The sequence below is a fragment of the Mobula birostris genome, chromosome 5 (assembly GCF_030028105.1).
Source record: "Mobula birostris isolate sMobBir1 chromosome 5, sMobBir1.hap1, whole genome shotgun sequence".
Taxonomy (NCBI): domain Eukaryota; kingdom Metazoa; phylum Chordata; class Chondrichthyes; order Myliobatiformes; family Myliobatidae; genus Mobula; species Mobula birostris.
Genome location: NC_092374.1, coordinates 4,551,716 through 4,576,892, shown reverse-complemented (window position 1 = coordinate 4,576,892; position 25,177 = coordinate 4,551,716). Strand labels below are relative to the sequence as shown.

At 44.6% G+C, this 25,177-nt stretch overlaps 1 protein-coding gene across 1 annotated transcript in view; it reads right to left on the bottom strand.

Moving 5' to 3' along the window:
* The window catches only part of oxct1a (3-oxoacid CoA transferase 1a), a 151,650-nt gene extending 126,698 nt beyond the window's left edge, over nucleotides 1-24,952 (bottom strand). Inside the window, exon 1 of the mRNA XM_072257514.1 lies at nucleotides 24,782-24,952. Coding sequence (XP_072113615.1) covers nucleotides 24,782-24,811 — 30 coding nt within the window. The 5' untranslated portion in view covers nucleotides 24,812-24,952. The remainder of the gene's footprint in view (nucleotides 1-24,781) is intronic.
* Between the last annotated feature and the right edge of the window lie 225 nt (nucleotides 24,953-25,177).

Below are 25,177 nucleotides of genomic sequence, written 5' to 3'. Positions count from 1 at the left end.
GAGGGAGAGAGGAATAGAGAGTGTGAGAGATAGAGTGAGAGAGAGCAAGAAAAAAGACACAGAGACCAGAGAAAGAGAGAGCGAGAAAGAGAGACAGAGTTTGTGAGAGAGATAGAAATAGAGAAAGGGTGAGAAAAACTAAGAAAAATAACTTATACTGAGAGAAAGAGGCAAATGGTGTCCCATATCGTAAAGTTAAGAAAAGAAAATCGCTGCTGTTGCACGTGATGTTGGAAAGAGATCAATAAGCGTTGTGCTCTTCAGAAAGCTCCCCACTTTGGCTTTGCTTTGATTTTCAGGACATGGCCCCAATAAGCTGCTGAACTGTGGAATGTTGTGGGAAATCATTCAACACGGTGTATATGTGCCAATAACCAATCGGTTGCCAATTCAATCTCTCAGTCTGAGATAGCTTTTTGTCCTTCAAACTTTTTGACCTGCTGTTACTCTCCAAGAAGCAGCATTTTGTTTTAAATGGTATGGAAAGGAAAGGCGATCAGAGAGCCTGGGTCAGAAAGAACACGTCTGCAGATTGAGCAGGCAAATAGTACATTGGTTTGTATTGCAAGAAGATCTCAAGATTCTAGCTTCAATATTGTTGAATGTCATTTCCAGTCAAAGAGTCATAGACACGACAGCACAGGGAAAAGCCATTCGACCCATCTAGTCCATGCCCAACTATTACTCTGCCTCGTTCCATTGATTTGCACCTGGACCAGAGGCTTCCATACCCCTCCCATCCACGCAGCAATCTAAAGATCAAAATTGAGCTTGTATGCAACACTTGCATGGGCAGCTCATTGCACACTCTCACCACCCTCTGAGTGAGCAAGTTCCCCTTAAACATTTCACCTTTCACCCTTAACCCATGCCTCTAGTTCTAGTCTTACCGACTATCAGTGGAAAAGCCATGCTTTTATTTACCCTATCTAAACCCCTCAAAATTTTGTATATCTCTCACAAATCTCCACTCAATCTTCTACATTCCAGGGAGTGTGGGGAGGAGAAGATGGTGGCACGACGTAGAACGTGCGGCTGCTCCGAAATGATATCATATTTGTTAAGTAGGTACCGTGCACAATCCTGATTTGATGGAGACAGACGTGAGAAGCACTGAGGAACATCTGGAGAAACTTCTGAAATGCCCGCTTCGCTGCCGTTGCTACTGTGCGATCGCGAATCTCCGGAGGGGAAGACCCCAAATCCTCGGCTTTGCCTATTGCCTGTTGCCGGGGCCGGGATTGAAGCGCTCGGCAGAGATGGTGCTCGGTGCTTGGTGTCAGAGAGCTGGTCGGAGGCTCGGAGTTTTCAGATGGACTCAAGAGTCGGCTGTGGTCGGGTGCTTCCAGGATGCTGCGTCGGCAAGTTTGCAGCGCTGGAGGCTCATGGCAGGAGAGTTTCTCTTCCTTCTACCATCTGCGTGAGATGATGGGACTTCTGAAAGACTTTGAGAATTTTTTTTTTACCATGCCCATGGTCTGTTCCTTATCAAATTACGGTATTGCTATGCACTGTTGTAACTATATGTTATAATTATGTGGTTTTTGTCAGTTTTTCCAGTCTTGGTTTGTCTTGTGTTTCTGTGATATCATACTGGAGGAACATTGTATCATCTCTTAATGCATGCATTACTAAACGACAATAAAAGAGGACTGCGTGTCCTCATAATCTAGTCTAAAAAAAATGAAGTCCAAATTTATTCACTCTTTCCCTGTAACTCGCGTCCTCAAGTCCTGGCAACATCCTTGTACTCTTTCAATCTTATTTACACCTTCCTGTAGGTAGGTGGGCAGTTACACCTCGCCAATGGTTGGTCCTCCCAAAATGCAACGCTTGTCTGTGTTAAATTCCATCTGCCATTTTTCAGCGCATTTCTCCAGCTGGTTCAGGTCCCTTGCTGCTCACTACACCCACAACCTTGGTGTCATCCACAAATTTGCTGGTCCTGTTAACTACCTTATCATCCAGATCATTGATAGAGATGACAAACAACAATGGACCCAGCACTGATCCCTGCAACACTCCACTAGTCACAGGCCTCCAGTCACAGAGGCAACCATCTACCATCCCTCTCTGGGTTTTTCCATGTCTAGTTCAAAGTACATTTACTATCTAGGGATGTATAAATTATACTACCCTGAGATTCATCCGCCTCCAGGCAGTCACAAAACAAAAAAGCCAAAAGAACCCAATTTTAAAAAAGACCAGCACCCAATGTGCAGAGAGAGAGAAAAAAACAAATCATGCAGACATCAGAATAAAATTGAGTCAACCCGTAAACCCGAAGCCTCAGCCGCAGTTCATCACACAGCAGGGCAAATTGCCGGAGGGCTCGCAGACACCAAGCCCAGAGCCGGGGGGCTCGAGACGCTAAGCCCAGAGCCGGGGACTCACAGACGCCAAGCCTAGATCCGCGGGGCTCGCAGACGCTAAGCCCAGATCCGCGGGGCTCGCAGACGCCAAGCCCAGAGCCGGGGGGGCTCACAGACGCCAAGCCCAGAGCCGGGGACTCGCAGACGCCAAGCCCAGATCCGCGGGGCTCGCAGACGCCCAGCCCAGAGCCGGGGGGGGGGGGCTCGCAGACAGTAAGCCCAGAGCCGGGGGACTCACAGGCGCTAAGCCCAGAGCCGGGGGCTCACAGACGCCAAGCCAGGATCCGCGGGGCTCGCAGACATTAAGCTCAGAGCACGACACAGCTTCAGCCTCGGTGCTGAGGGGAGCGGAGTGAAATGTCACGGAGCACAGCTGGCCCTTGCCCTGGCCCTCCAATCCTGACAGCCTGGCTTGCAGTCCAGCGTTGAAATTGACGTCCCCTGCACTCAGACCCGGTGCCCGCCACAGCACTATGCTCCGGCTCAGCCAGGCCCCACATTCTCAACCTTTCCAAATTGGATCCAACCTCGCTCTCAGTTTAGGTGGATGGGCTCCAAAACTCTGCTCCAACTTTTCTTCGCACCGCTCTCCCCAACTCCATCTTGAACAAGCCTCCACCTTGCTTCAGCTGCTCGAACGTGCCTCAACCTCACTCCAACTCGGTCTTGCGCCTGCGCGCCTCAATCCTCGGATCAGCCTCTTCTTCACTTGCCTCTTCATTGTTTGTGGTGATCATTTTCCACAATCTTCCACATAGAAAGTTTTACTAACAGAGTATTTAGTTGTATTTCCTGCTTTGAAAACTGCCAGTAAGCTGTCACCCAGCTTCAGTAGCACCATCTTAAGGTGGGAGTTTTTATCTCGTTTCACCCCAGTTTACCTCATCTTGAATGCCAAACGACTGAGCCTTCATGACCAACCTCCCATGTAGGTTGTCTAGGGTCTTGCTAAAGTCCAGGTAGACAACATCCACTGCCTTGCCTTCATTAACTTTCCTGGTAACTTACAGTATATAACATACATAACCATATAATATGCTTTTCCCATGTTATACTCATTTTGTCCTCGCATTGAACCTATCTATATCCCTCTGTCCCCCTCAGAATTTTCTCACCTAGCTTGTGTCATAGAGTCTGACTGCATGGAAACAGAGCCTTCATTCTAACTCGTCCATGCTGACTGTGTTGTCCAGCGAGCCAGTCCCATCTGCCTGCATTTGGCTAACAGCCCTCGAAACTTCTCCAATCCATGACTTTTCTAAATGGCTTTTCAATGTTGAAAAGGTGCTCACCTCAACCACTATTTCTGGCAGCTCATTCCACGTGCACACCAGCCTTTGCATGAAGGAGCTGCCCCTGATGCCCCTTCTCAATCTTCTCTGATCTGAAACCTTGACCCTTGCCTTCACCTTGTCAATGGTCCCCATGAACAAGCTCACAGCAGTCTGACCATCGCTTGCTAGTGCAGCTGCAGAGGAATGCAATGCAGCTTGACGTCTACTGAGCAAACACTGGAGAGCAGCACCACTGGGAGGGGGCCAGCCACCAGCACAGCTCATCGCACCGCTGTCTCCTCCTCTGGGCAGCTGCAACACGCAACTCCCTGGCATGAGGTCCTGGTCTGCGCATCCCTGAGGCCAGCCAGCGACTCTGCCCCTGGTCTCGCCAATGAGCCAACTGGTCTTGCGATCACCAGAAGCATGTCAAAGACAATCACTTGGTTGGACTGTGCCCTGTCTCCGACACCTTCCAGTAGCAGGTGGCAACACAGACTGCAATGCCCAGCTCCAGCTCCATCACAATCAAGCAACTCACCAGTGGGGTAGATCTGCACAACTTGATGATCTCAGCTTTTATTGGAGAAGATGGCGGCGCGACGCAGCACGCGCGGCCACTTCACTGGTGATGTCTGCCATTTGTCAAGTAGCTACCGTGCACAATTCTGATTTGATGGAGACAGACGTGAGAGTATGGAGGAACATCTGGAAAACTTCTGAAATGCCCGCTTCGCTGCCACTGCTACTGTGTGGTAACCGGAATCTCCGGAGCAGAAGGCCCCAAATCCTCGGCTTTGCTTGTTTCGGCGGCCGGGATGAGGTCGAAGGCGCTCGGCAGAGGATGGCGCTCGGGAGGCTGTATCGGAGAGGCTGGGCGGAGGCTCGGAGTTTTCAGACGGATGGACTCAGTGTCGCTGTGGTCGGCTGCTTCCAAGGCATCGGCAAGTTGATGGTGCCTGGAGGTTTATGGCAGGGAATTTCTCCCTTTGCCGCCTGCTATCGGGGACTCGGGAGTCGATCGACTTGGGGACTTTGAGATTTTTTTTTTTACTGTGCCTATGGTCTGTTCTTCATCAAATTAAGGTATTGCTTTGCACTGCTGTAACTATATGGTTCTATCAGTGTTAGTCTTTGGTTTGTCCTGTTTTCTGTGATATCACTCCAGAGAAACATTGTATCATTTCTTAATGCATGTATGCATTTCTAAATGACAATAAAAAGAGGACTGGGTGTTCTCATAATCTAATCTTCTAGTAGTGTCTTGTCATTGTGGAAAAGGCATAAAAAATAAACAATTACACCTTTGCTTGGATGTAGAGAGGCTGCTATGACCAAGCGCACCACCATCTCATTGGAAGTCTATCAGGTCACCCATTAGCCTTTTAAATCATGAACCAGGACACCCTGATCTCAGAGTTCTGCAGTCTCTCACCATTATGCAAAATGGTTCATAAAGATGAGAAAGATACGATGATTTTCCCACATTAAACACCTTTTGACCTCTCACTGAACCTATCTATATCTCTCTGTAGACACTTTATGTCTCCTTCACGACTTTAGCAACCTGACTTGTGTCATCAGCAGTTTGGCATGTCATCGCTGGGGTCCTGGACCCAGCTTGTAGATGCGATCACAGGGAAGGCATATTCAGTGCCTTTATTTTCTTAGGAGGTTAAGTACTTCACTTGTCACCAAACACTCCAACAAGCTTGAACGGATGTACTGTTGGAAGTGTCCTGACCGTTTGCCCCATGATCTGGTGAGTGGCCAGTTCTTTTATCGGTGAGGGTTCTGCCTCTCCTCCTCACCCGTTGTGCAATGTCAGCATGTTCCAGTTAGGCTCCACAATGGCAACACGTACTTCAGGAAGCTCCAAGTTAAGACATATAGGAGAAAGATTGAAATTCTGGCTGAGGGGTGCCACAACTACAACCTCTTACTTAGCCTGAGAAAAACTTAAAAGCTGATTATCGACTATAGGAGGAAGAAACCGGAAGCCCATGAGCCAGTCCTCATTGGGGGAACAGAGGTGGAGAGGGTCCATTAAATTCCTTGGCATCTCCAGTACATCGTGAGTAAAGCGCTCCCTACCACTGAGCACATCTACAGTACATGAAATGCTGTTGTCGGAAAGCAGCATCCATCATCAGAGATTCCCACCTCCCAGGCCATGCTCTCTTCTCGCTGCTGCCATCAGGTCAAAGGTACAAGAGCCCCAGGACTCATACCACCAGGTTCAAGAACAGTTACTACCCCTCACCCGTCAGGCTCTTGAACAAAAAGGGGATAACTAAAGTGTTCCTAACACCAAAGATCTCACTTGAAGGAATGTTTATCTCATTACCTGCAGAAAAGGTGGACGCTATGGAGGGGTTGTCTACGGAGTCTCTGTGGGTGGAGGTTGGGAATAGGAAAGGGTCAATAACTTTACTGGGTGTTTTTTTATAGGCCGCCCAATAGTAACAGGGATATCGATGATCAGATAGGGAAACAGATCCTTCAAAGGTGTAATAATAACAGAGTTGTCATGATGAGATATTTTAATTTCTCAAATATCGATTGGCATCTCCCTAGAGCAGGGGTCCCCAACCTTTTTTGCACCACGGATCGGTTTATTATTGACAATATTCTTGCAGACTGACTGACCGGGGGGTGGGTAGGGTTGCCAACGGACAAGAGTAGCAGTCAAATACGTTGAGTTTACCCCGAGAAAGACTACAATGACCATGAAGCCTTGCACGGCCACCTGTGTGCACATGCGTGTACATGCCGCTTTTTTCTACAAATCGTTTATGGCAATTCTGTTCCGGGGGGTGGGGTGTTAATCACGACCGGAATACAGTACTGTGTAGGTGATAAGTGGCGAAGACACTCAATTTTGTTTCTAAAGGGGTTTATCTAACGAATTTAATGTTAAACACACAGCGCATATTTTCCTCGCATGAATATAGTGATAAGTCAATTATCAGGGGAGGACGGGGGAGCTTGAAGTAAGTGTTGAACAAACTTCCAGTAGAAGTGGTAGAGGTAGGTTCGATGTTGTCATTTAAAGTTAAATTGGATAGGTATATGGACAGGAAAGGAATGGAGGGTTACCGGCTGAGTGCAGGTCGGCGGGATTAGGTGAGAGTAGCGTTCGGCACGGACTAGAAGGGCAGAGATCGTCTGTTTCCATGCTGTAATTGTTATATGGTTTTATAAGTCACTTATAAGTCGATAGCATCATAACATTTTAAGTAACGTTTGGATATTAAACACACAGCACGTATTTTCCCCGTATGAACATATAAAACCATTGCAACACACCAATATCGCTGAATCAGTGGGAGCCCTGGGCTTGTTTCCCTGCAAAAAGAGGGTCCTATCGAGGGGTGATGGGAGACAGCGATACTCGAATGGGGTTCCTTATGTCCAGACTATTCTGTAATTTAGTTTTCGTTGCATTCATTGCAGAGATATGTTGGAAATGGAAGCAACTTTTTCAGTGCTTTCGTGGCTATCTCAGGATATTTAGCCTTGACTTTGATCCAGAATGCCGGCAGAGATGTTATGTCAAACATACTTTTCAGCCCGCCGTCATTTGCAAGCTCGAGGAGTTGATCTTCTTCCCGCGCTGACATGGATAACGCGTGGGTAATGACTTCACGTGCGTTCAAGTTCAACAGTGACCATGACAGGGAATGAGGAAATGTGCAGCTGACTCATATCGCCAAATCATATTGTTTCCTCGCGGCCCGGTAGCGCATCCTTTGCGGCCCAGTACCGGTCCGCGGCCCAGTAGAGCACTAGAGCAAGGTGTTTAGATGGGGTGGAGTTTGTTAGGTGTGTTCAGGAAGGTTTCTTGACACAATATGTAGATAAGCCTACAAGAAGAGAGGCTGCATGAGATTTGGTATTGGGAAATGAACCTGGTCAGGTGTCAGATCTCTCAGTGGGAGAGCATTTTGGAGATAGTGATCATAATTCTATCTCCTTTACAATAGTATTGGAGAGAGATAGGAACAGACAAGTTAGAAAAGCTTTTAAGTGAAGTTAGGGAAATTATGAGGCTATCAGGCAGGAAATTGGAAGCTTAAATTGGAAACAGATGTTCTCAGGGAAAAGTACGGAAGAAATGTGGCAAAAGTTCAGGGGATATTTGTGTGGAGTTCTGCATAGGTACATTCCAATGAGATAGGGAAGTTATGGTAGGGTACAGGAACTGTGGCGTACAAAGGCTGTAATAAATCTAGTCAAGAAGAAAAGAAAAGCTTACAAAAGGTTCAGAGAGCTAGGTAATGTTAGAGATCTGGAAGATTATAAGGCTAGCAGGAAGGAGCTTAAGAAGGAAATTAGGAGAGCCAGAAGGGGCCATGAGAAGGCCTTGACGGGCAGGATTAAGGAAAACCCCAAGGCATTCTACAAGTATGTGAAGAGCAAGAGGATAAGATGTGAAAGAATAGGACCTATCAAGTGTGACAGTGGGAAAGTGTGTATGGAACCGGAGGAAAAAGGAGAGGTACTTAATAAATACTTTACTTCAGTATTCACTATGGAAAAGGATCTTGGTGATTGTAGTGATGACTTGCAGCAGACTGAAAAGCTTGAGCATGTAGATATTAAGAAAGAGGATGTGCTGGAGCTTTTGGAAAGCATGAAGTTGGGTAAGTCGCCAGGACGGGATGAGATATACCTCAGGCTACTGTGGGAGGCGAGGGAGGAGATTGCTGAGCCTCTGGCGATGATCTTTGCATCATCAATGGGGACGGGAGAGGTTCTGGAGGATTGGAGGGTTGCGGATGTTGTTCCCTTATTCAAGAAAGTGAGTTGAGATAGCCCAGGAAATTATAGACCAGTGAGTCTTACTTGAGTGGTTGGTAAGTTGATGGAGAAGATCCTGAGAGGCAGGATTTATGAACATTTGGAGAGGCATAATATGATTAGGAATAGTCAGCATGGCTTTGTCAAAGGCAGGTCGTGCCTTACGAGCCTGATTGAATTTTTTGAGGATGTGACTAAACACGTTGATGAAGGAAGAGCAGTAGATGTAGTGTATATGGATTTCAGCAAGGCATTTGATAAGATACCCCATGCCAGGCTTATTGAGAAAGTAAGGAGGCATGGGATCCAAGGGGACATTGCTTTGTGGATCCAGAACTGGCTTGCCCACAGAAGGTAAAGGGTGGTTGTAGGCAGGTCATATTCTGCATGGAGGTCGGTCACTAGTGGAGTGCCTCAGGGATCTGTTCTGGGACCCTTACACTTTGTGATTTTTATAAATGACCTGGATGAGGAATATAGTATTAATGGTAAGACTCTTGGCAGTGTGGAGGATCAGAGGGATCTTGGGGTCGAAGTCCATAGGTCACTCAAAGCTGCTACGCGGGTTGACTCTGTGGTTAAGAAGGCATACGGTGCACTGGTCTTCATCAATTGTGGAATTGAACTTAGGAGCCGAGAGGTGATGTTGCAGCTATATAGGACCCTGGTCAGATCCCACTTGGAGTACTGCGCTCAGTTCTGGTCGCCTCACTACAGAAAGGATGTGGAAGCCATAGAAAGGGTGCAGAGGAGATTCATAAGGATGTTGCCTGGATTGGGGAGCATGCCTTATGAGAATAGGTTGGAGCAATGGAGGATGAGAGGTGACCTGATAGAGGTGTACAAGATGACGAGAGGCATTGATCATGTGGATAGTCAGAGGCTTTTTCCCGGGGCTGAAATGGCTAACACAAGAGGACACAGGTTTAAGGTGCTGGGGAGCAGGTACAGGGGAGATGTCAGGGGTAAGTTTTTTACTCAGAGAGTGGTGAGAGCGTGGAATGGGCTGCCGGCGATGGTGGTGGAGGCGGACACGATAGGGTCTTTTAAGAGACTTTTGGACAGGTACATGGAGCTTAGAAAAGTAGAGGGCTATAGGTAAGCCTAATAATTTCTAAGGTAGGGTCATGTTCGGCACAACTCAGTGAGCCAAAGGGCCAGTATTGTGCTGTAGGTTTTCTATGTTTCTATGTTCCTTCTCAGGTTCTCATTATTTATTGCTACTTATTTATAATTGCATTTGCACCGTTGTCGTCTTCTGCACTCTGGTTAATCTTTCACTGATCCTGTTACAGTCACTACGATACAGAATTACTGAGTATGCCCACAAGAAAATGAATCTCAGGTTTGTATATGGTAACATATATACCTTGATAATAAAATTTACTTTGAACTTTGAGATTTGGAGATATCTGAGGGTTTGTCACTTTAGCATCATCACCAAGAAGGTGGAACAGTACCTGCACTTTCTTCAAAGTTTGCATACATTCAGCATGCCAGCAAAACATACCAGTTCCTGCCTGAGAGGTGACTTCGATCCACTCTAATTGCCTACTGGAGCAACAGGTCCACAGCAGATGCCATCTCATTGGCTCTTCACATCTGGACAGCAGAGATGCCTAGCTAAGGGTGCTCTTTATTGACCACGGCTCGGCATTCAATACTATCATCCTCTCAAAACCAACCAATAAGCTCCATGACGTTTGCTTCAATACCTCCTTGTACAACTGGATCCTCAATTTCCTCCCTTGGAGACCCCAGTCAGTTTGGATTAGCAACATCATCTCCTCTGCAATCTCCATCAGCACAGTTGCACACAGAGCTGTGTGCTTCGCCTCCTGCTCTACTCACTTTACACCTATGACTGTGTGGTTAAGCACAACTCTTATACAATATTCAAGTTTGCTGGTGTGTGTTGTGGGTAGAATCAAAGGTGGTGATGAATCAACATATTGGAGGGAGACTGAAAATCTGTCTGAGTGGTGCCATAACAACAACCTCTCACTCAAAGTCAGCAAGACCAAGGAACTGATTGTAGACTTTAGGGGAGGGAAACCAGAGATCCGTGAGCCAGTAATCAGAATCAGTAATCAGTAATCAGAAGCAGAGGTGGAGAGGGTTAGTAACTTTAAATTCCTGGGTTTTACTATTTCAGAGAAAGCAAAATAGATCCAGCACGTAACTGCAATTGTGAAGAAAGCACAGCAGTGCCTCTACTTCCTTACGAGTCCGCAGAGGTCCGGTAGGACACCTGAAACTTTGACAAACTTCTATAGACGTGCAGTGGACAATGTATTAACCGGCTGCATCACAGCCTGGTTTGGAAACACCAATAGCCTTGAATGGAAAACCTTACAAACAGTAGTGGATTCAGCCCAGTAGATCACGAGTAAAACCCTCCCAGTCGTTGAGCACATCTACATGAAACACTGTCGTAGGGAAGCAGCATCGATTATCAAAGGTTGCCACCATGCAGACCATGCTCTTTCCTCACTGCTACCATCAGGTAGAAGGTACAGGAGCCTCAGGACTCATACCACCAGGTTCAAGAACAGTTACTACCCCACAACCATCAGGCTCTTAAACAAAAGGGGATAACTACACTCACCTGCCCATCCATTGAGATGTTCCCACAACCAATGATCTCTTTATTGCTATTTATTAAACATTTGCATTTGCACAGTTTATTGTCTTCTGCACTCTGGTTGATCTTTCATTGATCCTGTTATAGTTATTATTCTATAGATTTGCTGAGTATGCCCACAGGAAAATAAATCTATGGTGACATATTTACTTTGATAATAAAATTTACTTTGAACTTTGAAAGACTTTGACAATCTTCTATGGAGGCACAGAGGAGAGCATTCTGTCTGATTGGTGCCTCAGAAAGGCAGTCTCAATCATTAAGGGCCCCTATCACTCAGGACAAAACCTCGTCTCATTGTTACTATCAGGTGGGAGGTACAGGAGCCTGAAGGAGCAGATTCTTCCTCTCTGCCATGCGATTCCTAAATGGACAATAAACCTCACTTTTTTATATATATTATTTCTGTTTTGCACTATTTTCAATCTAACTATTTAATATACACATACAGTGCCTATAAAATGCATTCACCCTCCTTGGAAGTTTTCACGTTTTATTGTTTTACAACATTGAATCACGGTGATTTAATTCAGCTTTTTTTAACACTGATTGACAGAAACACTTCCGTGTCAAAGTGAAAACAGATCTTTGCAAAGTGATCTAAATTAATTACAAATATAAAACACAAAATAATTGATTGCATAAGTATTCACCCCCTTCAAGTCAGTATTTAATAGATGCACCTTTGGCAGCAATTACAGCCTTGAGTCTGTGTGGATAGGTCTCTATCAGCTTTGCACATCTGGACACTGCAATTTTTCCCCATTCTTTACAAAACTACTCAAGCTCTGTCAGATTGTATGGGGATCATGAGTGAACAGTCCTTTCCATGTCCAGCCACAAATTCTCAATTGGATTGAGGTCTGGACTCTGACCTGGCCACTCCAGGACCTTAACTTTCATAAAAAAGTGCTGGTGAACGCAGCAGGCCAGGCAGCATCTCTAGGAAGAGGTACAGTCCACGTTTCAGGCCGAGACCCTTCGTCAGAACTAAATCAAAGAAGAGATTCTTTCAGTTAGTCCTGATGAAGGGTCTTGGCCCGAAACATCGACTGTACCTCTTCCTAGAGATGCTGCCTGGCCTGCTGCGTTCACCAGCACTTGTTATGTGTGTTGCTTGAAATCCCAGCATCTGCAGATTTCCTCATGTGTGAGGACGTTAACTTTGTTGTTTTTAAGCTATTCCTGTGTAGCTTAGGTTTTATGCTTGGGATCATTGTCTTGCTGGAAAACAACTCTTCTCTCAAGTCGCAGTTCTCTTGCAGACTGCGTAAGCTTTTCCTCCGGAATTTCCCTGTATTTTACTGCATTCATTTTAGCCTGTACCTTCACAAGCCTTCCAGGGCCTGCTGCAGAGAAACATCCCCACAGCATGATGCAGCCACCACCATTTTTCACAGTTGGGATGGTGTGTTTTTGATGATGTGCAATGTTTGGTTTTTGCCAAACAGAACATTTAGTCTATTGGCCAAAAGCTCAAATTTGGTTTCATCAGACCATAGAACCTTCTTCCAGCTGACTTCAGAGTCTCCCACATGCCTCCTGGCAAACTCTAGCTGAGATTTCATGTGAGTTTTTTTCAACAGTGGTTTTCTCTTTGCCACTCTCCCATAAAGCTGTGACTGGTGAAGCACCCGGGCAACACTTGTTGTATGCGTAGTCTCTCCCAGCTCAGCCTCTCAAGCTTGTATCTCCTCCAGAGTTGTCATAGGTGTCTTAGTGGCCTCCCTCACTAGTCCCCTTCTTGCACGGTCACTCAGGTTTTGAGGATGACCTGCTCTAAGCAGACTTACTTCTGTGTCACATTCTTTCCATTTCTTGATGATTGATTAAGCTATATTCCAAGGGATAGTCAGTGACTTGGAAATCTTCTTGTATCCATCTCCTGACTTGTGCTTTTGAACAAGCTTTTCACAGAGTTGCTCGGAGTGTTCCTTTGTCTTCATGGTGTAGTTTTTGCCGGGATACTGACTCACCAGCAGTTGGACCTTCCCGATACAGGTGTATTTTTACTACAATCAATTGAAACACCTTGACTGCACACAATGATCTCCATTTAACTAATTGTGTGTCTTCTAAAAGCAATTGGCTGAACCAGTGATGATTTGGTGAAATCGCGGGCACATGGCTGGAGGATGGTTGATTGGATCAGGCTGATTTTGGAGTGGGCACTTGCATGAATGTGGTTTGGAACTTGTTGAGGGAAAGAGAGTGGGGAAGGAGCGGGAATTGCTGGGAGGGGGTCGTGCGGGTCTGGTAATGGCGGACAAGGTGACGGGGGTTGAGGGAAAGAGAGTGGGGAAGGAGCAGGAATTGCTGGGAGGGGGTTGTGTGGGTCCGGTAATGGCGGACAAGGTGAGGGGGGTTTGAGGGAAAGAGAGTGGGGAAGGAGCGGGATAGGGATTCGGGATCAGAAGTAGACAGCTGGGGAGAGATGGATTATTGTGAAGGGAGAAATAAAGGGAATGAGGAGATAGTGAGGGGTCGGATGAATGAAAACCAAGACAAAGGGAATAAAAGAATAAGAAATGACAGTGGAGAAAGTTCTGAAAGTGAGGAAGATGAACAAGCTCAGAGAGGAGGTGTTGTCATAATTAGGTTTAATGAGAAGGCTCAGGGACTCATGAAGAAAATTAACCGGTTTGTGCTAACAACAACTCTGGCAAATAAGATAGGGGAAATAGTATTTGCAAAAGTCCTTAATGATGGCAACCTATTAGTAAGATGTGCGAATGAGGAACAACTTGAGAAAGCACTCAAGCTAAAAGAGATAGGAAAATGCAAGGTGGAATACACTGGGAGGGTGGGAGCACGAAATAGTGGTTGTAAAGGAGTGATCATGGGGATACCAATGAGTATAAATATGGAGGAGTTAAAGAGGAATATCAAAGGAGGGAAAGTAATGAATGTTCAAAGACTGAAAACAACAAAGGAGGGAGTGAAAAAGGAAAGTGAATCAGTATTGACTGAATTTGAAGAAAGAGTGCCAGGAAAGGTGTTCCCGGGTTTCATGAGTTACCCAGTAAGGGTGTATGTGCCAAAACCACTGAGGTGCTATAATTGTCAAAGGTTTGGACACATAGCTAAAAACTGTAAAAGGCAGAGGAGATGTGCTAGATGTGGGGGTGATCATGAATATGGAAAGTGCGGAACAGGAGTTCAACCAAAATGCTGCAATTGTGGAGGAGCTCATAATGTTGCATATAGTGGGTGTGAGGTTGTGAGACGGGAGACTAAAATTCAAGAAATAAGAGTGAAAAGAAAGATCACTTATGCAGAAGCTGTAAGAATGTCAAGAGAACAGAATAATGCTCCTAATGAACGGGGAGCAATAGGGATGCGAGAGATGCAACAAAGAACAAATGACAGGATTTATGTAGACAAAAAAGCTCTAGTAACGTTCACTGCAGGAGTGTTTAATAGTATGGCTGAGGTAAAGTCAAAAAGTGACAAAATTCAGCTGGTGGTAAAAGCAGCAGTAAACCATTTAGGGTTAGCAGGACTGACATGGGAGGAAGTGAGGGAGAACCTCACTAATCAGTCAAGCCAGGAAGTGTCATGGGTTGGTTGGTTAATACTAATTATGGTGATTCTTTTACAATGGAATGCAAGGAGCTTACTGGCCAATAGCCAGGAATTCAAGCACTTTATTAAATAAATAGTTGTAAAACCAGATGTAGTGTGTATTCAGGAAACTTGGTTGAAACCAACTTTACACTTTGTATACAATGATAAGATAGAAATCTAGGGGGAGGAGGGGGTTGTGCTATGTTAATCAAGCAGGGTATACCATATAGGGTACTGGAAAAAGGAGGTGATCAGGAATACATAGTGGTGGAAGTGTGGGAGAGAGGGGAGGGAGTGGTTATAATTAACTACTACAATCCATGTAAAAGGTTGGATTTGGACAGCCTATTAAGGATACAAGGACAAAACAGACATAAAGTAGTGTGGTGTGCAGATTTCAATGCTCATAGCACAATATGGGGGGATCGGATTACAGATCCAAATGGAAAGGTAATTGAAGATTTGATGGAAGAAAGGGATTTGGTGTGTATGAATGATGGCAGAGGAACTGAGTCAGTATTAGATATTACGTTAGTGTCTAATACCTGGTCTGGAGTTAGTAACTGGGGAGTTTGGACTGCTTCAGCAGTAGGCAGTGATCACTACCCAGTTTTATGCTCAGTGGGTGAAAGAGTTGAAGTAAGACCAGGTGGGTGTTTGGAAAAGCAGACGGGGATAAGTTCCAGAAGTTGAGTGAAGAAGCATTGATAAAGATTGACATTTCTAGAAATATAGATGAATTAAACAGTCAGGTGACTTCAGCAATTATGGCAGCAGAAGGATCTATACCCAGGAGTAAAAATAGGATGAATAGGAAACTGGTACCATGGTGGACAGAGGAATGTTGTCAGGCTGTAAAAAAAAATACAGCATTCAGGCTAGTTAAAAGAACCCATAATACGCTGCATTTCATTCAATATAAGAAGGCACAGGCAGTGGCTGAGGTCATGGCCAAGTCATTTGTACTGATATACAGTTCAGAAAATTTGTCTGAGGAAGGGAGAAGGAGAAGGGAAAGAACAATGAGTCAACACCCAGGTGTGTTAAACAGGAGGGAAGGAACAGATGATATAATTGATGATCCATTTACATGAGCAGAAATGGTGAGAGCAATAAAGAGATGGAGACCAACCTCCCCAGGGAAAGATCTGATATGCTCGGTGATGTTAAAAAATCTAGGAGAAGGAGCGCTCTTGAAGTTGCTGCATTTTTATAACAGAGTGTGGGAGGAGGGAAGATTACCAAGTGCATGGAAAGAAGCAGTAGTAATTCCAATAAGGAAACCTGGCAAGGATCCGTCAAAACCCACTAGCTACAGACCAATTGCATTAACATCAATTATATGTAAGATAATGGAAAGGATGATAACAGAAAGGTTATCATATGAGCTTGAGAAGAGGGGAATGCTGGCAAGTTATCAGAGTGGTTTTAGGAAGGGAAGGAATTCCATGGACTCAGTGATAAGGTTAGAGATTGGGAAATAAGAAAGGCCCAAGCAAATAAAGAGTCAGTAGTTACAGTGGTTTTTTGACATTGAAAAAGCCTATGATATGATGTGGAAGGAAGGATTATGAATTAAACTGCACAAGATGGGGGTTGGTGGGAGAGTTTTTAATTGGATTAAAGATTTTTTGTTTAGTAGAAAAATTCAAGTTCGGATTGGATCAGAATTATGAAAACAGTACATAGTGGGAAATGGCACACCTCAAGGTAGTGTGATTAGCCCGTTACTTTTCATCACTATGATCAATGATGTCTTCACAAAGGTACCAGTGGATATAGGTAGGTCACTGTTTGCGGATGATGGGGCCTTGTGGAAAAGAGGCAGGAACATGGACCATATAATCAGGAAACTACAAGGAACAATTGATGAAGTGGTGGGGTGAGGTAATGATTGGGGATGTAGATTTTCAGTAGATAAAATTCAAACTGTATTTTTCACCAGGAAAAGAATTGACGTAGGGAAGAAGTTAAGGATGTATGGGATTGAATTAGAAAGGGTTGGATCATTTAAATTTCTGGGAGTTATATTTGATTCACGATTAAAATGGGCAGACCATATCAGGAAAGTTGAGGAGAAATGTAAAAAAGTAATAAATGTGTTGAGATGTTTGACTGGTAGGGAATGGGGAGCAAGTTGTTCAGCGTTGAAGAGAATGTATGTGGCTTTAGTGAGATCTGTATTGGATTATGGAAATATAGTATATGGATCAGCAGCTAGGTCTCTTATAAGGAAACTGGATGTGATTCAGGCTCAGGCCTTGACAGTGTGCAGCGGGGCTTTTAAAACATCACCAGTGTCAGCCCTACAGGTAGAAATGGAAGTAATGCCTTTGGAACTAAGAAGGAAGCAATTGATGGCAAACTACTGGGCTAATTTGCAGGGGCACAATAATTCTCACCCTGCTAAAGGGGTGTTGCAGGAGTGCTGGGAAAATGGGAGGTTTCAGAGGGATACCTTTAGTCGAGTAGGGAATGATATTGCTAAAGAATGTGGAGTGTTTGATCTAAGGATAAGCCCTTCAGTAGTTTATCCGGCTGTAGCTCCATGGAAGCTTGTATGGCCTGACATAGGCTGGCATTTGTTAGAGGTAAAAAGGAAAGGAAAATATAAAACTGACTTGGTAAGTGCATTTAACTGTCATGTGATGGAAAAACATAGTGATTATACTCACATTTATACGGATGGTGCTGAGGAACCTGAAACAGGAGTGACGGGGTTTGGGGTGACTATACCAGCAAAAGTAATTGGAATCAGCAGAAGAACATTTAGTAAGTTAGGGGTGTTTACAGTGGAGATGCTGGCAATGTTGGTTGCGTTGCAATGGGTGCAGAAAGCCAGACAAGTCAAAGCATTGATATGTTCAGATTCATCCTCAGTTCTAGCAAGTTTAAGGTCTTTTCACACAAACAGTCGGCAAGATGTACTTTATGAAGTCCTTCAGTCAGTCACAAGAATTGCAAATCAAGGAAGTCAGGTAAAATTTCTATGGGTTCCAGCACATGTAGGGTGAAGGAGAATGAGAGGGTGGATGAGTTGGCAAAGAGGGTGTTAAAGAAAGAAAATGTAGAAATGCACATTAGTATCAGTAAAGCAGAGATTAAGTGTGTAATCTGGGGAAAAATCAACCAAATGTGGCAAGTAAGATGGGACAGGGAGGGGAAAGGGAGGCACTTATATCAAATACAAAAAAATGTTGCAGATACTCGGGTCGGTAGTGGATACAGAGGAGAGGAGACTGTGTGGACTAGGTTAAGGCTGGGGCACTGTGCATTAAACAAAACATTGAAAATGATAGGGAAACACCAGACAGGATTGTGTGAGGAGCGTCAGGAAGAGGAGTCAGTAGAACGTGTAGTTCTGAGTTGCAGGAAGTATGGGATACAGAGAGAGATGATGAGAATTAATCTAAGGGAACTGGGGGTGCAGGAATTCACATTAAAAGGGTTGCTGGGCATGGGTGAGAGAGCACAGGTTAGGGTATTTTAGCTTTCTTAAGGGGTACAGGGGTTTTTAATAGGATACGATGGATAAGCAGGAATAGGGTACTAAGATGGCCAAAGATGGGAGGATAAAGTGTAGGTTGGGTGTGTGTGTGTGTGTGTGTGTGTGTGTGTGTGTGTGTGTGTGTGTGTGAGAGTGGGTGAAGGGATTTGAAATGCAAGTCTATTGCACACTCCGGAGCAGAAGGTGGCGGTAATGCACCATTAAGCTGGGTGCCAACCGCCGTAAAACAAGATGGAGAGAGAGAGTGATGATTTGGTGTGTCATATAAAAGGGGGTGAATACTTGTGCAATCAATTATTTTGTGTTTTATATTTGTAATTTAGATCACTTTGCAGAGATCTGTTTTTACTTTGACAAGAGAGTCTTTTTCTGTTGATCAGTGTCAAAAAAGCCAAATTAAATTCACTGTGATTCAATGTTGTATAACAATAAAACATGAAAACTTTTGGGGGGGGGAGGTGAATGCTTTTTATAGGCACTGTATACTTACTGTAATTGATTTAGTTAATTTTTTTCTTTCTATATATATATATTCTCATGGAGTTCTGCTGCTAAGTTAGCAATTTTCACGACACAGGCCGGTGATAGTAAACCCGATTGATTCCGATGCCTCATGGCCAGCTTGGAAACACCAATCCTTAGGAAAGGAAAAGTTGATAGAAAGTGGTGGATATAAGCCCAGTCCATCACAGGGAAAGCACCCCCACAATCCAAGTCATGCCCTCTCCTTGCTTCTACCATTGGTCAGGAGGTACAGAAGCCTTAGGCCCAGCACCACCAGGATCAGGAACAGTTATTACCCTACAACCATCAGGCTCCTGAATCGGTGTGTATCACCACAACACTGAAATGATTCTGTGACCTATAGGCTCACCTTCAAGGACTCTTTACAACTCGTGTTTTCAGTATTATTTATCATCTGCACATTGTTGTTTATGAATTTCTTTATTTTTCCTGTAAATGCCTGCAAGAAAATAAATCTCAGGGTATATGGTATGTATATATGTACTTTGATAATAAATTTACTTTGAACTTTGAGGATGTCACTGCTGTAAGCTGGGCGATCACAATACTGAGGTCACTCTAGACAGACACGGTGGTCAGGCTGGTGTGTTGACCAGTGCTGGGGTGCCCTCTGCTGGCTTCAAAACTTCTTAAGGTCAGAGAGAAATACAGTAATGAATCAGGCCTTTCAGTCCATTGAGTCTGTAATGACCATCAACCACCTTACACAAATCTCTTTATTTTGCTTCTAGCCCACATTTCTGTCGGATCCCCACAAATGCTACTCCTCACTCACATAGTAGGGACAATTTATAGAGGTCAGTTAACTGAGCTTATAACCTGGACTTATTTCCTGGCATAATTTACATATTACTATTTAACTATTTATGGTTTTATTACTATTTATTATTTATGGTGCAACTGTAACAAAAATCAATTTCCCCCAGGATCAATAAAGTATGACTATGACTATCAGCAACTCGCACGCCTTTAGGCTGTGGGAGGAAATCAGAGCACCTGGGGAAACCTATGGGGTCACAGAGAGAGCGTGCAAACTCCCCACAGACAGCACCTGTGATTGGGATTGAACCCTGATTTCTGGAGTCGGGTGGCAGTGGTTCCACAGACCATAAGACATAGGAACAGCATTGGAATCCTGTGACTTCCACATGAAGGTTCCTCTGTTCCTCCATACTCCCTGGGGCTCTATCATTCACTGTGTACAGTCTGTACTGGACATAAAGAGCATTACCCAGACGAATCAGCTCTCTCCATCTGATCAATATTGCCCTGTAGCCTCCTACCACCGTCCTCACCATCAACTACTCCACCAAACTTCATCTCATCTGCAATCTCACCTCCTGTAGTCACACCTAAACCGTTAACGTGTACAGCAAACAGTCAGAACCCCGACACAGTGGCCCACCACTGGTCACAGGCTTCCAATCACAAAACATTTTCACCACCAGGATAGCCCTATTGCCAGGCCAAATGTGGCTTATTTTGGATCCTTTGGTCTCTTGTGTGTTCCCGCATGGGACCTTGTCAAGGATTTTACTTGTCCATGTAGACTACACAAACTGTCCTGTCCTTACCAATACCTCTTGTTAACTCTTTTGTAGAGTCATACACACAGAAACGGGGCCTTTCTGACCAAGATGCTCCATCCAAACTATTGGAAAGGCTAATCAGATTAGTCACTGTTCTGGTTAACAACAGATGGTGCAATCCGGGGCATATTACGATCGAGGAACTTGTTTGTAGACGGGATATTGAACTTTTTGCTGTTGGACTCCGGCCACGTTCCACCGAGATACAACACTGGGCGGCACGGGAGGTCGTTCCTGCCTGTGACCATCGAACTTGCAGCTCCTCTCGTGGAGGGTCAGACACCCTGAACCAATAGACTGGTCCTGGACTTATTTTCCATCTGGCATAGTTTGCATTTGTTGTTTGATTGTTTGTGGTTTTTGTATTGCTATATTTATGCTCTATTCTTGGTTGGTGCGGCTGTAACGAAAACCAATTTCCCGGGGGATCAATAAAGTATATCTATCTATCTATCAGACTGGTCCTCACCTGAACAAAAGCAGTCCCTGCCCATCCAAGCATAGGTTCACCCTGTCTTTCCAAATGTTTCTATTCATTTCCAGAATTTTCATTCTGTATTTATCGCTGCTATCCTTCTTGAAAATAACATGGAACAGTACCACACAATACAGGCCCTTCGGTCCACAATGTTGTGCCAAACCTTTAAACTACTCTAAAAGCAATCAATTCCTTCCCTCCCATTTTTCTTTCATCCATGCGTTTAGCTAAGAATCTTGTAAATGTCCATAAAGTATCTGCCCACACCACCACGTCCCACACACCCACCACCCTCTGTGTAAAAATCCACCTCTGACACCTGCCCCCAGTACATTCCTCCAATCTACTCTCTTGCATTAGCTATTCCTGCCCTGGGAAAGTCTCTGAATAAAAGAAGCACATTTGCTTTTCTCCAGTCATCTGACAACTCGCTTGTGTCCAGTGAAGATTTAAATAACTGCGGGGAGTTTAAGCAATCCCATAGTAGTGAAGGTCAGTCAGCTTGCTAATTGTGATTTAATATGCAATTAAAATATCACATGCTACAAAAGCTATCATTGTTGTGGTAATTTAGAGAGGTTTAACACACTAAGATCTGAAATTCTTGTCTGTTCATTGATCACCCTGGAGAGGGTCATGGTCCAGTGACCCCAGTGAAGCAAAGGGTTGCTAGGCAGCAAAACTTGAGCTCCTGGATTTAACTCTCTGTAGGCTCCAGAAGCTGTTGTCCTTGTGACCAATACAATGACATAGGAGGGAAGGCTTTAGATTTCTGGAACCACTTCTGAGAAGGCTGCAGCTGTAACTGAACGGGAATAAGTTCAACCTCCTTGTATGGGGGGTTTGTTTGGAGGGAGCTGAGGGACAAAGAGTAAACTACAGCAGCTGAGAAAGAACAGGCAAATATTGAAGAAAAACAAGTCTCCATGGGTACTGAGGAATGATAAAGATTAGCTTTATTTGTCAGATGTACATCGAAACATGCAACAAAATGGCTTCCGGTAAGATGGCGGTGTGCTTGGTCGCAGTGCCTTTTACGTGATGAACCAAAGGTGTTATTGTCCTTTATAAACATATTTTTTACAATTGCATCACCCTGCTGGGCATGAAGAACTTAAAGTACCACAGGTCTAGCCCATCAGTGAGTTGTCAGAGAGGTGTTGGAGGAGTCGATGTGTGAATGTGGTGTGCAGCCTAACGGCGACTGATCGTCTTAGTCGCTTTTCTTCTGATCACAAAACCCTGCTGGACATTGTATAGGTGGAATGCTGCAATTCCGAATCACTGATTTCTGGTGAACAGCGGGTGAGCTCTGTTGTAGTGAGGGGTTGGCCTCAGGCCGCAGTGTCACCTGTTTACAGCCCCGTAGGAGAGAGGCATTGGAATCAGTTCAAACAGTGTCACCTGTTTACAGCCCCGTAGGAGAGAGGCATTGCAATCAGATCAAACAGTGTCGCCCTGTTTACAGCCCCGTAGGAGAGAGGCATTGCAATCGGTTCAAACACGAGAAAATCCGGAGGTGGTATTGCACCAAGTCCAGCCAGAAGTGGTGCTGCCCCCTAGTGTTTGCTCAGCAGAAGGCAAGCCATATTGCGGTCAACTGCAGACTGATGCAACATTCAAGGTTTTGGACTATATTGATTATTGTGTGACTGTATTTTATTTATATCTTCTATGTGCTACATGTGCCTTGTGCTGTGTGTGATTGTTCGTGTTATTTTGACCCTTGCACCTGGAGTAACGCTGTTTTGCTTGGCTGTACCCAAGGTGTGGTTGAGTGACAATTAAATTTGAATGTGTCATTTGTGCCAAATGAAATCAGCGAGGATTGTGCTGGGCAGCCTGCAAGTGTAGACATGCTTACGGTGCTAACATGGCATGGCCACAACTCACTAAACCTAACAGCATATTTTTGGACAGTGGGAAGAAACCACAGCACCCGGAGGAGACACATGCAGTCACGGGGAGAACGTATTCCTTACAGACGGTGCCAGGAATTAAACCCTGATCCTTTAGCTGGGTCTGTAATAGACTTGCTAACTGCTTCACCATCTATCCGCATGCAAGGATAGATCGTACAGTACTGAGTTCAGTTCTGGTCGCCTCATTATAGGGAGGATGTGGAAGCTTTAGAGAGGGTGCAGAGATTTACCCGAATGCTTCCTGGGTTGGAGAACGTGTCTTATGAGAATAGGCTGAGTGAGCTTGGGTTTTTCTCTTTGGAGTGAAGAAGGATGAGAGGTGACTTGATAGAGGTGTACAAGATGATAAGAGGCATTGACAGAGTGGACAGCCAGAGGCATTTTCCAGAGAAGAAATGGCTAATACAAGGTGGTATAATTTTAAGGTGAATTGGAGGAAAGAATGGGGGGATGTCAGAGGCAAGATTTTGACACAGAGAGTGATGGGTATGTGGTGATAGAGGTGGATGCATAAGACACATTTAAGAAACTCTCGGATAAAAGGAAAATGAATGTCCTCATAACTCCCTCTACACTCTCTCCTACAGCTCTGTAAAGAGGTGACCTGAACTCTTTATGGCCCGAAACGCTGACTGTACTCTTTTCCATAGATGCTGCCTAGTCTGCTGAGTTCCTCCAGCATTTTGTGTGTGCTGCTCGGATTTCCTGCATCTGCAGATTTTCTCTTGTGAGCTCTCTCTGTCCATCACCATTCCTTACCACTTACTGTTTTTGTCCAGTCACTCCTGTACTTGACTTCTGAAAATCCATCACCTCACTGTTGTCAGGATTAAAGTCCACCTGCCCAGCTTTCCATCTGATCCACATCACACTTCAGCCTCAGCAAAACGTCCTCACTATCCACAACACCACCATCTACATCCCTATTAATCACGCCCGCTACGTCTGCACGCAGCTCAAGGTGGCACAGTAGCATTGTGGTTAGCAGAACGCTTCACGGCACCAGAGATCAGCGTTCCATTCCCGGAGTTTGTACCTTCTCCCCGTGACCGCGTGGGTTTCCTCCGGGTGCTCCGGTCTCCTCCCACAGTCCATCGATGTACGGGTTAGAGCTCGTAAGCTGTGGTTGCTGTGGTGACGCTTGCGGGATGCCCCCCGCACATCCTCTGACTGTGTTGGTCGTTAATGCTAACAATGCATTTCACTGTATGCTTCAATATTTTGATGTACATGTGACAAAAAATTTCAGGATGTATATTGTATACATTTCTCTTGATAATAAATGTACCTATTGAACAAATAAAAGCTAATCCTTAAATCAATAAAATGTATCTCAAAGAGGAACAAACACTGATCCCTGTAGACATACAAACATCTACCACCCAGTGGCAGCACCAGAGATTGTTTCTTGCTGGTGCTACAGTGGGGCTGAATTATTCAGTGATGGTGCTGAGCGATGTACCCTATGGTAATATGTATTCGCAAGGCCAGACGCGTGGCATTTAAAAGTCATTTTCAAGCACTATGTGCCTACTATAAATGCCTCTGTTGATTCACAGTCAACAGCAATTGATAAATATAATATAGAAGTGAACTGTTACAGTGTCAACGGCATCGGAGACAACCCGGGCTACACAGAGCATAAACAAACAAACCAACAGAGCATCCGACTCACAGCGCACAACGTGAATCACACACCAATCCCGCAATCAGCGTCAAATGCGTGCTTTTCAACTGAAAAACACAACACTAACCCATAATGTCCACTGCTATTCACATTACATAGACAGACAATGCCAAAAGATACACCATTATTAAAGTCAAATAAGGCAAACAACAGATGCAAGGCTTTACCAGGAGTTGGACAAATCATACTCTGACCATGCAATACCTCAATTAATTCGGCTACTGAATTTAAAACAAAAATCAACAGAATCACTGCTTGGAAGTCTAAGCAAAACCAGTAGGCTTAATAGCAGTAAATGTAATAGTTTAGGATTTGCAGGAAACATAAGGACTATGGGGTATCCACCACAAAATAATAATAATAATCAGCATTAGTCTTGGCCCAAATTTAAAAAAAAATCAACTGCACTCACCATTGATGTTTTCAGAGAAGCACAATCCATCTGTTGTTGTTATTGGTGGTGAAAGCATCAATGGTTTTCTGGATGTCAAGTGCTTTGGTCCTTCGGCTGTTTATGGCAAACAGGGCCAAGTTGCTGTTCCAAGCATCGCTGCTGCTGTTCCTTAAGTAGTTTTTGACGCGTCTGAGGCAAGAGAAACACCGTTTGCATGAGGCAGATGTCACAGGTAGAGTCAGTGATATGCAGATTAGTTTGTATAAATCTATAAATGCATCGCGGTAGGGTCTCATTGGAGCTAGAAATTCCACTGTGTCATTCACTGTCTGTCCTTGCTAGAGACTCAACCACAGCTCTCATATACTCATGATTTTCTTGGACAATCTTTGCATGTCTTTTGTCAAGCATATT